The sequence below is a fragment of the Thunnus thynnus genome, chromosome 13, assembly GCF_963924715.1.
Source record: "Thunnus thynnus chromosome 13, fThuThy2.1, whole genome shotgun sequence".
Lineage (NCBI taxonomy): Eukaryota > Metazoa > Chordata > Actinopteri > Scombriformes > Scombridae > Thunnus > Thunnus thynnus.
The window spans coordinates 14,804,910-14,816,415 of NC_089529.1; the positions used below are offsets into that span (position 1 = coordinate 14,804,910).

The 11,506-nt window shown below is 40.6% G+C and overlaps 2 protein-coding genes across 2 annotated transcripts; one reads left to right on the forward strand and one right to left on the reverse strand.

The window, feature by feature from the left end:
* The first annotated feature begins 1,946 nt into the window (after positions 1-1,946).
* On the forward strand, positions 1,947-7,781 carry eva1c (eva-1 homolog C (C. elegans)). The gene is made up of 8 exons (XM_067608201.1): positions 1,947-2,432; positions 3,356-3,549; positions 3,796-3,919; positions 4,099-4,251; positions 5,405-5,548; positions 6,180-6,257; positions 6,348-6,452; positions 6,532-7,781. The coding sequence occupies exons 1-8, from the start codon at positions 2,318-2,320 to the stop codon at positions 6,903-6,905; spliced, it is 1,287 nt and encodes a 428-aa protein (XP_067464302.1). The 5' UTR covers positions 1,947-2,317; the 3' UTR covers positions 6,906-7,781.
* A 388-nt stretch (positions 7,782-8,169) lies between these two features.
* Positions 8,170-11,030, reverse strand: cfap298 (cilia and flagella associated protein 298). The gene is made up of 7 exons (XM_067608203.1): positions 10,466-11,030; positions 9,926-10,093; positions 9,388-9,455; positions 9,140-9,298; positions 8,849-8,980; positions 8,661-8,756; positions 8,170-8,562 (listed from the first exon to the last, which is right to left on the reverse strand). Exons 1-7 carry the CDS (start codon positions 10,602-10,604, stop codon positions 8,452-8,454), a joined length of 873 nt encoding a protein of 290 aa, XP_067464304.1. The 5' UTR covers positions 10,605-11,030; the 3' UTR covers positions 8,170-8,451.
* Between the last annotated feature and the right edge of the window lie 476 nt (positions 11,031-11,506).

Consider the following 11,506-nt stretch of genomic DNA (forward strand, 5'->3'; position numbering starts at 1 on the left):
ATTACAACACAAAACAGGTTTTGATTGTTTCAAGTAAATAAAGACACCTCGCCCAGACTTATGTGTTCCATCACAGCTGACTTTGAAAGAATTACATTTTACTAGAAACTTTAAATAACTTTAATATGACTCCATGGTCTTTCTTTTCCTTGGTTGATCCTATTTGATGTATCTCCTCCTTTTCCTGTTTAATACAAAACATCATTAACACTAATCAAATGTTTAGTCTTTATGTTCTGGCTGCTGCTATCTAATCGAGAGGCTTTGTTCCCAGACACATGTCGTGTGAGAATTCTTCTTTGATCAAGTTTGTCTGCCAGATGCATAATCAATATGCATCTGTCTGTCCAAACACTGGGAGAGATGGTTTTATAGCTTCATTGTCTTGGAAACATTTAAAGGAATGAACTGCAATATGTTTTGGATTATTTTTATGACAACTTTGGCAGAATCTTTGCCTTTTCAACATTTTATAGCACTTCACATTTACATTAATCTTTTAAACGAGCATTAATAATCCATAAATGATGTTATAGATAATTAACATATATATTATTCTAATATTTGCCGACATAAGTTAAAAAATAAACCTGGTAAAGGGTAAAAATCAAAGCAGAAGAGACCAAGACATCCTAACTTTTAGTCCCTAGCATGGGTCAAGCTCCAAAAACACTGGATCCATTTCCCATGATGCAACAGATAGCATCTTCTGGTGGACCTTCTCTGCCTGATAAATTTTCCCACATCATTCAAATTCCACACCCCATATGACGCAGGTTTTCTGTCCAAGTCTCAAGCCCAAACAGAGATAACCCTGATGACATCACTGTGACATCATCAGGGTTGTTTTCTCAGATAATAATAATTATATGACAGCTTTCATAGGCTGAAGAATACTCATGATGAGTAAACTTATATCAATCGATGGAGCGCTTCTTCATTCATTCAGTGAGATATTTTTTATAGTTAGAAGAATCTAAACATTCCCGGCTTACACATCTAAATATTTCAGCACTTTCCTCTGCCACACCTCATGTTTTGAATACATCTTCTCAAGTGCAAATTCTGCTTTCCTGTTTGACTGTATGTTGTCTGAAGTGCAGGAAATTTGGAGTTTGACAACAAAATTCCACAGGCTTTGGAGGGATAACAGCACATGAAAGGGGGGTTTTGGAGCCACTCCCTGGGTACCTAAAGCTAAACTACAGAGAAAAGGAACAAACTAGGGGGCCTGTCCAGTTTGTATGCAAAATATCAGCCCTCAGTTCCTCCCTCTGCCAATTCTTTCCCTGCGGAGTTGGCCGTGGAGACTTTGACGTCTCTGTCAGTTTGACTGTTGTAGGTCTCACATGTAGATTGACTGGTTACCATGGAGTGGGTCATGGATGTGGGCTGGGGAGCAATTTACCCAGTAGGCCCCCTTCTTCATTGAAAGGCACCACAGTTAGGACATCAAGAGTTGATGAAAAGAAACAGAATCAAAATATCATTCACTTTTAACTTGATCTTTTTAAATGGAAACTGACTCTTCACTACAGTTGAAGTTAATGTGGGACACACACACAAACCCTGAATGAGCAGATCATCATTTTAAAGAGACATGTGCCAAAGCAAGAACAGAGAGGGATATAATTCAGAAAAAATAACAATATTCATATACAGAAAACAATAAAGTCACCATGTTTTTAACATTAATTTGCTTATTGCAACAGTGAGTTAATAGTGTTGGGAAAGAAGGAAGAGAAAGGCAGAAACGTGACAGATAGAAAGAAGGAGAGAATAAGGAGGAAATTAACAGAATGAAAGCAGTTTGCCATAATCCAAAAAGTAAACATGCGCCTCATGGGGGGGGGGGGGGGGGGGGGGGGAATAAAAGGTCCTGCCAGTGCGTCATACCATTGAGTACGTCGCCCCTCTTCCCTTTAAAATAGTTTTATCTGCCACGCCCACACCATAATTCCCTCTCAGCTGTTACTGCAAGTCGCTTTCAGTTTCCACATGGATCCATTCACAAATCTGCGGTGTTGAACAGTGGGGAAATTCGGATTGGGAGTGTCACCTCGTGTCGGATTAATCACCTCCTCTGTCAGTTTGGAACAACTTGTTGCGCAGCTGCTATTTCTAACCTCCACTGTGATCCATTGCTGCAGTGGGACAGGGGACTGTTTTGTGCTTCATCGGCTGGATATTTTCAGTGAAGGGAGACGGATGGATAGAGAAGCGATTTCCCCCAAATTATTTCACCTTTCTGCATGAATTTTCTATGAAGTCTCGTTGAATTCTGGGAGTCTCTTTAATATGATCTCAGAGGCAGGGGATGCGAGTCATGAGCTGGACGCGTCCTTGCCACGGGCTGGACTGGAGCCACAGCCTCTTCTACCTGACTTTACTTCTGTGGACCAGACGCATGAATGGACTGGCTGACTTCTCAAGTAAGATGGTGGTGGTGGTTAAAGATCACAGGAAGGTCTTTAGGTTTTTTGTATGAGACTGTACTGTTTTGAGTGGTGTAGTAATAGCTACAGTAGTGAAAACTTATATTTGCAATGTAAATATATCGTGGATTGAAGTTTTTACACATGTCCAGGTTTGCTAATCCCAGATGTTTGTCCCAAAGATCCCATCTGAGATTTGTGTGTTACTTAAGATTCTGTGAACCTGTCTGAGACAAGGTGATGTAATGATGTAATGTTGTGATTCTAGTTATTGTTTAGTCATATACAATTCATAGCACCAATCTCTTATCTCATCTGAGTTAGAGACCAACCATTCCCACCATTGTTTTATGCAGAGGAGGACAATCCAATGTCTATTTTTATCTAGAATGGATTTATATCAATCACTTTAAAGTCTTGCAAACTCCTTTTTGTGTAAGACAAATAAACCTAAACATCTCAAGATAAAGCATTTTGAATCAGAAGTAACTCAATCACATTTACAAAACATGCAACAAAGGTGGGTCATATTAGGTTTAAAGCCAGTTGGCAGAATTTGCCACCCAGGAAAGAGGTCTTGCAGTCAAAGCAACATGAGACTCTTAATAGAGCTCCAAAGAGGCTAAAACAGACCCCAAACCACAGGTGCAATAGATAAAAAATAAATGCATAACTCTTTGACAATGGTTATTTGGCTGCTTTAAAATGAATCTATTTTTAAATGTTTTTTTTTAGTCACTTACTGTGTCTATTTCTACCCCTGTAAGCACTAGTGGACTCCTCATCTTGCTTGCATCATCCCTCAGAGACATTAGTTGGTCCCTGATCCTCCATTATGGTTATTTTAATTAGATGAATTGAATGCAGCTGTGTTTTTTCCCCTGTGGATTACAGACTAACTAATGCCTTTTGTTAAACAGACTACTTGTTCAGAATCATAACCAGTCACTCTGCTCACGCGTGTGACGGACAACCTCTGCGACTCCACTGTCCACGTCACTCCACCATCTCCATCCAGTCTGCCTTTTACGGGAGCAGCGAGGGGCGGCTGTGCAGAGCAGACCCTCCGCTCAGAGCCCACAACCACAGCTGTTCAGCTTTTACTGCTCTACAGGTACATTTCAGTATGGAATATATAACACTTCTCACTCTCATTTGGTCAGTTTTGTATAGGTGGGTGTTTCCTGTTTTAGTTTTTTACTGAACACATCAGGCTTTGATTAGCTGGCTGCTGATGGTCTGATGGTCATTCAGATTTGTGAAGGCACAGTCCACTGCCTCCCATTCCAGTCAGTGCATCACTCATTTTGCATCTGATTTGGCTGTCTCAAGTGTAACATCAAATCCTGTGCACCGGCAGAAGCTGCTGTCAGAGTGTCAGAGCCACAGAGATTGCCAACTGCCTGTCAACCACCTGCTATTTGGGAAGGACCCCTGTCCTGGAACTACCAAATACCTCCATGTGGACTACAAGTGTAAACCAAGTGAGTTCAGCAGCTCAAATTTCACTTGTCCCTACCTGTTTATTGTCATATCCCTCCCCGCTCTTCTTGTTTCAACGTCAGCTGAGGACAAAAATCTCACCCCTTGCCCCCATCCTAACGCACCGTCATCATCCTTTCCACCTCTTTATCCTTTCTGGGTTTTTTTCCCACACACTCAGCTGAACACAAAAGACATGTGGCGTGTGAGGGAGAGACCATGGTCCTGCGCTGTAAGCCCCCCAAGGTGCTGAACATCTATGCAGCTGTCTATGGGAGAGGTCTGGGCCAGACTGACACCTGCCCCTCACACCTGACAAGACCACCCCCATTTGGTGAGTCAACAGGTTATTCAGTTTTCTCTCTGGTGGTAACTAACAGATGATTCCTTTTACAAGTAGAACAATGTCTTGAGAAACTACTCTGAAAATGTATTTAATTTTACCACACATAGAGAAAGAGGAAATGGAGATTTAGCCCAACAGACAGTTAATCAGCAGTGAGTAATAGCTTATAAGGGGCAACCTATAGCATTATGATGTATTTCCTCTTGGCATTTTACATTATGTTTCATTCAGTCATCTTATGCAGGAAATTTGCTGGATTTTTGTGTGGCATGAAACAGAGAGCAAGTGCTGTCCAGATCTAAACAGTTATGAAAAATGGTAAATGATGACACAAGTAAAATTTAAATATTACCTCTTAAATCACTCCTTATTTACTGTACAGTGCACTTTATTTACTGTCCTCTGTTTTATTGAGTGTCCAAATTCTGAGTGTTAAAATGATGCACTACAGTATATAGTACCCTCAAAAATTCCTACAGTGGAACAAAGAGAAATATTGTCCAGTGAATATACACTACTGATGAGCGTCTGTTATATAGGGAGTAGTGCATGAGTGAGAGAGTTAGTGATTTCGGACAAAGCACAGAACAGGAAGCAGTAGGATTCCTGGGAAATGTGGTCTTAATGAAGAGAAACACAAGCAAAAACTATAGGGTGGGCCTTTTTCTCAGCATATAGTTGGCCAAATGCACAGATGTAACTAATTACATCAATAATGGCTGCATTCCATTTTGGTGAGCCCCAGCCATTGGTAATGTTATTGAATACACCTGTGAAAAAGACCTATACAAAAAGTGTGAGGTAAAGGCTTAATTTCATCATCATTTGTTACCAAATTGTAATAATTTATGCTTAAAACTACCTGGATGTTGAATGCTTTCAGATAAACTATTTAACTAACATACATGCACTGAGTTAAGTATTTGCCTTCCTTGAGAAAAAGAAACATCAGATGTCTGCTTTAAAAAAAAATAATTGTAGTGATTTGTAGTTAAACTACAACCAAACTCTTGCAGAACAGTGAATCAATGGTTCAGCTGTTGCAGCAGAGGTACATATTTGAGCTTTGTCCCAAATTTGACACACACTCACAGAAAATTGTGTCTTATGACTCTGACTTTCTGTTTGCTACTCCCTTCAGAGTGTCTGAACCATGAAGCTGTACACTTGGTGTCCAAGGCCTGCTATAGCAAACAGACGTGTGCTGTTGCCGTCAGCAACCAGACCTTTAGGGATCCCTGCTTTCCAGGAACCAGAAAGTACCTCAGTGTGGTCTATTCTTGTGGTAGGAGTCTTTTTTTTTCCTTCCTCATGCACAATATTACAAGCAGGGTGATAGATTAGAGAGACCTTTCAAAAATAGGAACGGGTTTACATGATAATAGTGATAGCTTAGGTCACATATGTTTTTGCTTTATTCATTATGTGATAGTTCCTTCTGTGCACAGTTGTAGTTTCCTACTGTGGATTCTTATCTACTGATCTCAGCCATCAGCTGTTCTTATCACATCGCACCCAACAGCACAGTAGCTCAGAATAATAGGCTCCGAGCTCAGATTTTGTGGGTCAAGGCTGACATCCTGATAAACTTCCTGCGACTGGCACAAATGCCAGTGAGGTCATCCAGCAAACCTTGTTCATGTATCATAATATGAGTAGTTGTGACTTCAGTCTGGTGCTGAAAGAATTGTTCTGACTGGCTCTGCTGGCTCCATCTAGCACGAAACAATGTGTGTTAACCTTGTAGGCCGGTTATCAAAACAATTGGACAGAAAGTATTCATAATTTGAGAATGTGGTGGACCCAGGAGGTCTTGGATGTGGGAAGTGGCGTGCTGATGAATGATCAAATGTAGATTCACTACGTCTGTCAGTCTACTGCAACAAAGACTGTCTCCTCTGTCCTCCTTGCAATAGTACCGCAGACTTTACTAAAGGAGGCAGACCCCAACATTTCCAGCTCCACCTTGTCTCCCACTGTGGACACAGAAAAAGGTAACAGCATCATACCATTTGCTGCAATTCCAGCTTTTTTTTTTTTTTTTTATCCTTTTCTCTGCATAATAATTCTAATTTTCACACCAGCCCCTCCTGCAGATCTGGAGAAACCTTTTCCCAAAGGTTCAAGAAGGCCGGACAACTCAGGAGCTATGATGAGCAACTCTCTCCTGACCTATGCCTACATCAAAGGTAAACATTATTCACATGCATGCACTCTCGACGTGTAATCCACGTGTTGTTAGATCTCCTTCCTTCATTTCCCATACAGAGCATTCAGAAATGGCAGCGCTGCTGTTCACCTCCAGCGTGTGCGTCGGCCTTCTGCTCACACTGCTGGCTGTATCTGTCCGAGTGACATGCAGAGGGCAGCGGCTCAGAGATCAGAGACTCACACCCAGGCCCCACAGCCAGACCCTCAACTGCCAGGAGGATGAGAATGATGATGATGAGGAAGAAGATGATGATGATGTAGAGGGGACAGAGAGCTCTTTAATCTCAGCCGCAGAGAGGAAGGCAATATACGGCTGGGAGGAGGTGACTTACGTGAGTGAGGCAGCAGAACGAGCGGAGAGGATTGAACGCAGAGAGATGATCATACAAGAGATTTGGATGAATGCCTATCTGAATGGCAGCTCATGTTAACTGAATGCTACTCAGCAGCTTCAGGATCTTTTCAGGATTTTCTCCAGCAGCTCCCAGCCTTTGAGTACTGACAAACTAAGAAACTTTTTTTTTTTTTTTTACATTGTAAAGCAGTTTGTCTTTTTTTTTTTTTTTTTTTTTTTGCCATTTTTGTACGAGCATTCAGTTTATGAAGAATGTAATGTTTATGTGAAACTGCAGTAATTTAAAGGGTCAACAGGGTTTTATGCTGTAAAAGCGTAGTCACAGGTTAATTTTGCAGTCACAAAATCATAAATTCTGTGATTGCTTCAGAGTATTTATTCACATTCACCACCAGATGAAGATGCTAGGATTTCAGGTTGAAACATTGTTTACTGCTACTAAAAGGGTAAAGTCACTGGTCTTGACAGAAGTCATAAAGCTCCCACATTCAGTCAACAATATTACTGTATTGATTAATTATCAAGGGGTCTCATAACAGCTGATAAATAACCATAAACCAAAGAACATGCCAGGGAATGTCAGTCTGTTGCTATCACCTTCTAACTCCCACTGGGTTTGAAATGCCCTTTCATCATGAACAAATTTGTGGTTTAATTAAGTGTTAAGTGTTATCTTTCATAGCAGTGGTAAAAATGCTCTGATGTTCATATTCAGTCAACAGTGATTCATTATGACTGACAAAAATAGGAACATTACAGTGTTTTCCCTATAGTGTAACTACATTAGCGGTGGTTAAAATTGGCAGCTGTTCACATCAGAGACCCAAGGCATGTATTCCATTTTCACCCACCAAAACTGATCAGTCTCTTTAAAGAACCAGCGGAGGTGAATGTACAAAAGTTGAAATTTTCCTTTAAATCTACTCATTACATCCAGGATGTTTGCATTTTTTTTTTTTTAATTTTATGCAGTGCTCCTTAAAATTGGCCACACCTTTCTGAATCACTGCTTCGGCTCCGTCAGTAGTTCCACACAGTTTAACCCTCCGGTGAATCAAACATTCTGAACTCAACAGCTTCCTCATCCCTGCTGGGACAAGAGCTGGAACGGCAATTTACTTCTTGGGAACTTCCTGCCTCGGAGCAGCACCGAGTTTCAGAGGTGTGTGTCACTGACGGGAGACAAAGAGAGGAAAGGTGTAGCATCCTTGTCCCTGCACTGGGATATAAAACTATTGAATGTCCATTAACATTTCATTAATACAAATATGAATGCTGTGTATATGTGTTACATTGGAAGTTATTGTATTATATTTTTTACACACAAATGGAAACTTAGATAACACTTACATTTTATTTTGTTTTCACAGCTTCAATAAAAAAAATGTTACTTTACAACAGGGTGATACAATCAGACGGTGTACAGGGATCAGATTCAAGGTCAAATAAATCAGGTTTATAATATCAGCCTCAGTGTGACATCATTACCTGTTTTATCATACAATGTGTCCACACACATTCTTTACATTTCAGTAAATTGCTTGGTTTTTGACACCAAGAGATGTCAAATGATCCTGATAAGGCATCATAGTGGTCAAGGTGGCAATCAGAGTTAGTTGTCTTTATCTCGGACCCCATTTTATGTTGGTGAGGCCCTGAAACTGTCTTTTGAGGGCCTGTCTGTCAGACCACTCTGAGTCCATATGGCTATCATCATCCGTCTCCTCCAGTTTCTGAAAAAGTCACCAGAGGAAGATTAAAGAAGCTCTCTCAGGAAAAAAAACAGGACATGATTTCTTGAAGTGTGTTTTATTGCAGGATGTTTCCTCACCTTGAGCTCCTCCTGCCTTCTGTGGTAATGCATCATCATGTGTTTCTGCTGCTCATCACTGAGCAGAGGCTCTCTCGCTGGTGCCCCCTGCCCTTTCTAAAGGGAACGGCAACAAATGGATTACAGTTTTTCTCAAAACCACCAAAAAATACATTGCCTGACATATACCACAAAATTCTCACTCTTACCTTTTGGATTTTAATAACTAGCTTGGTCTTTTCATTTTTGCCAATGTAGTCCTGCAGTTTTTTCCCTCTCTGCATCTCTTTGCCAGCCCACCATAGCTGGCACTCGTCCTCTGTGATCACCTGCAGAGATGCCTGAGGCAAGGAGACAGATGGAGAGGGCAGAAGCAGAGCAATGGGGGGTGAAAGGTGAAAAAAGAAATGATCAAGAAGAAATAGGATCTAAATAAACTGCCAATGACTGCTAGTAAATGTTAACTACTGAGAACTACTGAGACACATCCAGCTGTTAACCTGTGTTCCTGAAAGGTCTTCCCGATCCTCAAACTCCATCCTGATAGGGTCATGAGGAGGCAGCCCCATGGGATATACAATCATGACCGCACCCCTTAGCTGATCCAGGGCTTCTTTTACCATCTCCATGGTAAAGCACACATTAGCTTGAACTTGTTTCTGAAGGATATAGAGAAAGACAGATTGAATCAAAAGTTTTGATCCTTGGTAAGCAAGACCTAAGATTTGATTATAAATCTCATACTTACTTTGGAGATAAGTGCCTTTGCTTCCTCCACTGTTCTCATTAATACCTCCTTCATTTTATCATTTGGAGCTGGCAGAAGGTAAAGAGATTGATGTCTTTATTGTTAGTGAAATCATTTTTCCCCTTTTTACTGTTTGCATATAAACATATGTATATGAACATATACTGGACTTTTATACGACACGCTTCCATGCAAATAAAGATAAATGCTTGGAAAATGTATCTCTTCTCACAGTCATTTACTGTAGTTTATCCACAGTAAGGACACACAATGAAAAAGGAAAAGACATACTTTAGAGCTTCAATGATTTCTCAATTCATTATTTGACAAAATTAATCTCTGTCCACATGTGTCACAGTTTGCAATTCAAAGCTACAACCGTATGCAAAGGGAAACACATGATGAACACGTACAGTTTAACATCTGGACCCCCCAAACCTGACACCAGACTAGTAGTGCAAAGGACATTCTAAAAAGGATATCAAGTGTCAAGGTCTTCATTTAGAATAAATTTCTTGTTCAAGATTCACGGTCTAACCTTGTCCGTTCCTCCTCCCAATCTCGTCCTTCCTGAGTACTGGCCCTCCGCTGGGCACGCACTTATCTTCCCATTCATCTATCAGGTTCAGCTCCACGATCTGCTCCTCTGTCAGCCCCTGCATGTTGGGTGGCAATGTAATGCCATGGTCTGCCAGCTCTGGGATCTCTGAGGGTACATTAATGATTGACACAAGTCTGTGAATATGTTCAAGCTCAGGAAAAAGCCACTATATCCTATTAGATTAAAGATAGCATTTACTAGAGCTCAGTCACATCTCAAAAGTAAAATACTGAGTTACTGCTGAAAAGTAGTTGAAATCAGCAACAGCAAATGCACTCATATCAATAGTGATAATTTATACCCCGTTAGAAATGTGAGTTACTTTTTTGTCTCTGCTTCATATGATTATAAGTCAACTTGGTTACTGTTTTGCCATAAATCGTTGCCATATTCAATTTAAATAATTGTGAGTGCAGCCTACTGACGCCGCTCATCCCCAATAGTGTGTACAGAAAGCTTGGAGGATATCAGTTTCACCTGAACATATTCTTTCCACTTTGAGTCTCCCGTTGTAAATGGCTGTAATTTGCTGGATCACCGTCTCCAGAGGCGCGTCCACTGTGCTGCTGAAAAGAAACTGGCTCTCGTCTCCGCGCTTCACGTGCAGCTGCACCATCTCGTAAAGTAGTTCCTGTCCTCCTGTTTACCTCCCAAAAGACACGTTAATTGATTTAAGTCAAAATGCAGATTTGTTGTTGAATAAAACTCACAAGACGACGACGTGTCTGCGAAGGCAAGTGCCCAGGGTCTTTGGGACAACAGACGGTGTAACCATAGCAACAGTTAATGGACTATTCCAGAACACACTATGCTAGCTTTTAGCTTGATAGCTGATATGTTTGTTTACATTTACTGCCACAGCCGGTGAAAGGGTCATCTCTGTACGCTGGCTGAAATAGTAACGTTAACACATACCTGTGTGGTTCAAAGACAAACACAAGATGTTTTCTCCACTGTTCAGAGTGGGCTCACACTTTGTTTACAACCGGTTACTAGCTACAGATGCGCGTGCAGATACTTTTTCTTCTTCTGGTCTTTTTACGGCAGGTAAGATGAATCCAAGTCGCGTTGCCCTCTAATGGTGAATAATGGAAATGCCGTGTTTTGTTTAATGGGCTGATCTGGTGGATCCAGCTGAAAGGTATAATTCCTTGTCACCTTCACTAATCCATTTACATTTAAGGACATGTAAATAAAAGCAAGGAGAATGGTTAAAATGTTTAAGGCCTCAACTGTGGCTAATAAAGTGCAACTAAGTAGTAATATGTTATAAGTTCAGGGATGGTGTGGTGTGCATTGCTAAAATGCATTCCAACAATGATGAATTAATTGAACCTGGTTAAGGACAATAAGGGCATAATAACAAAATAAACAGAGCAATGTAGTAACAATCAGCTGACACTTTTAAAAAAAAGACCAAAAAAAAAAAATAAAAAATCAGGAATCTTCCACATATTCTATATACGAGAACCACAATATCAAGGAATACTGGTCATGTCTGGTTTTATAAAAAAGAGA

Bases quoted from the DNA above. Each gene is read 5' to 3' on its own strand.
- eva1c (XM_067608201.1), top strand. From the start codon at position 2,318: ATGCGAGTCATGAGCTGGACGCGTCCTTGCCACGGGCTGGACTGGAGC. The intron at 2,433-3,355 runs GTAAGATGGTGG...TTTGTTAAACAG, and splicing joins TGGACTGGCTGACTTCTCAA to ACTACTTGTTCAGAATCATA. The intron at 3,550-3,795 runs GTACATTTCAGT...GTGCACCGGCAG, and splicing joins CAGCTTTTACTGCTCTACAG to AAGCTGCTGTCAGAGTGTCA.
- cfap298 (XM_067608203.1), bottom strand. From the start codon at position 10,604: ATGGTGCAGCTGCACGTGAAGCGCGGAGACGAGAGCCAGTTTCTTTTC. The intron at 10,094-10,465 runs GTGAAACTGATA...ATGTACCCTCAG, and splicing joins AGTGGAAAGAATATGTTCAG to AGATCCCAGAGCTGGCAGAC. The intron at 9,456-9,925 runs GTTAGACCGTGA...ACCTTCTGCCAG, and splicing joins TGGGAGGAGGAACGGACAAG to CTCCAAATGATAAAATGAAG.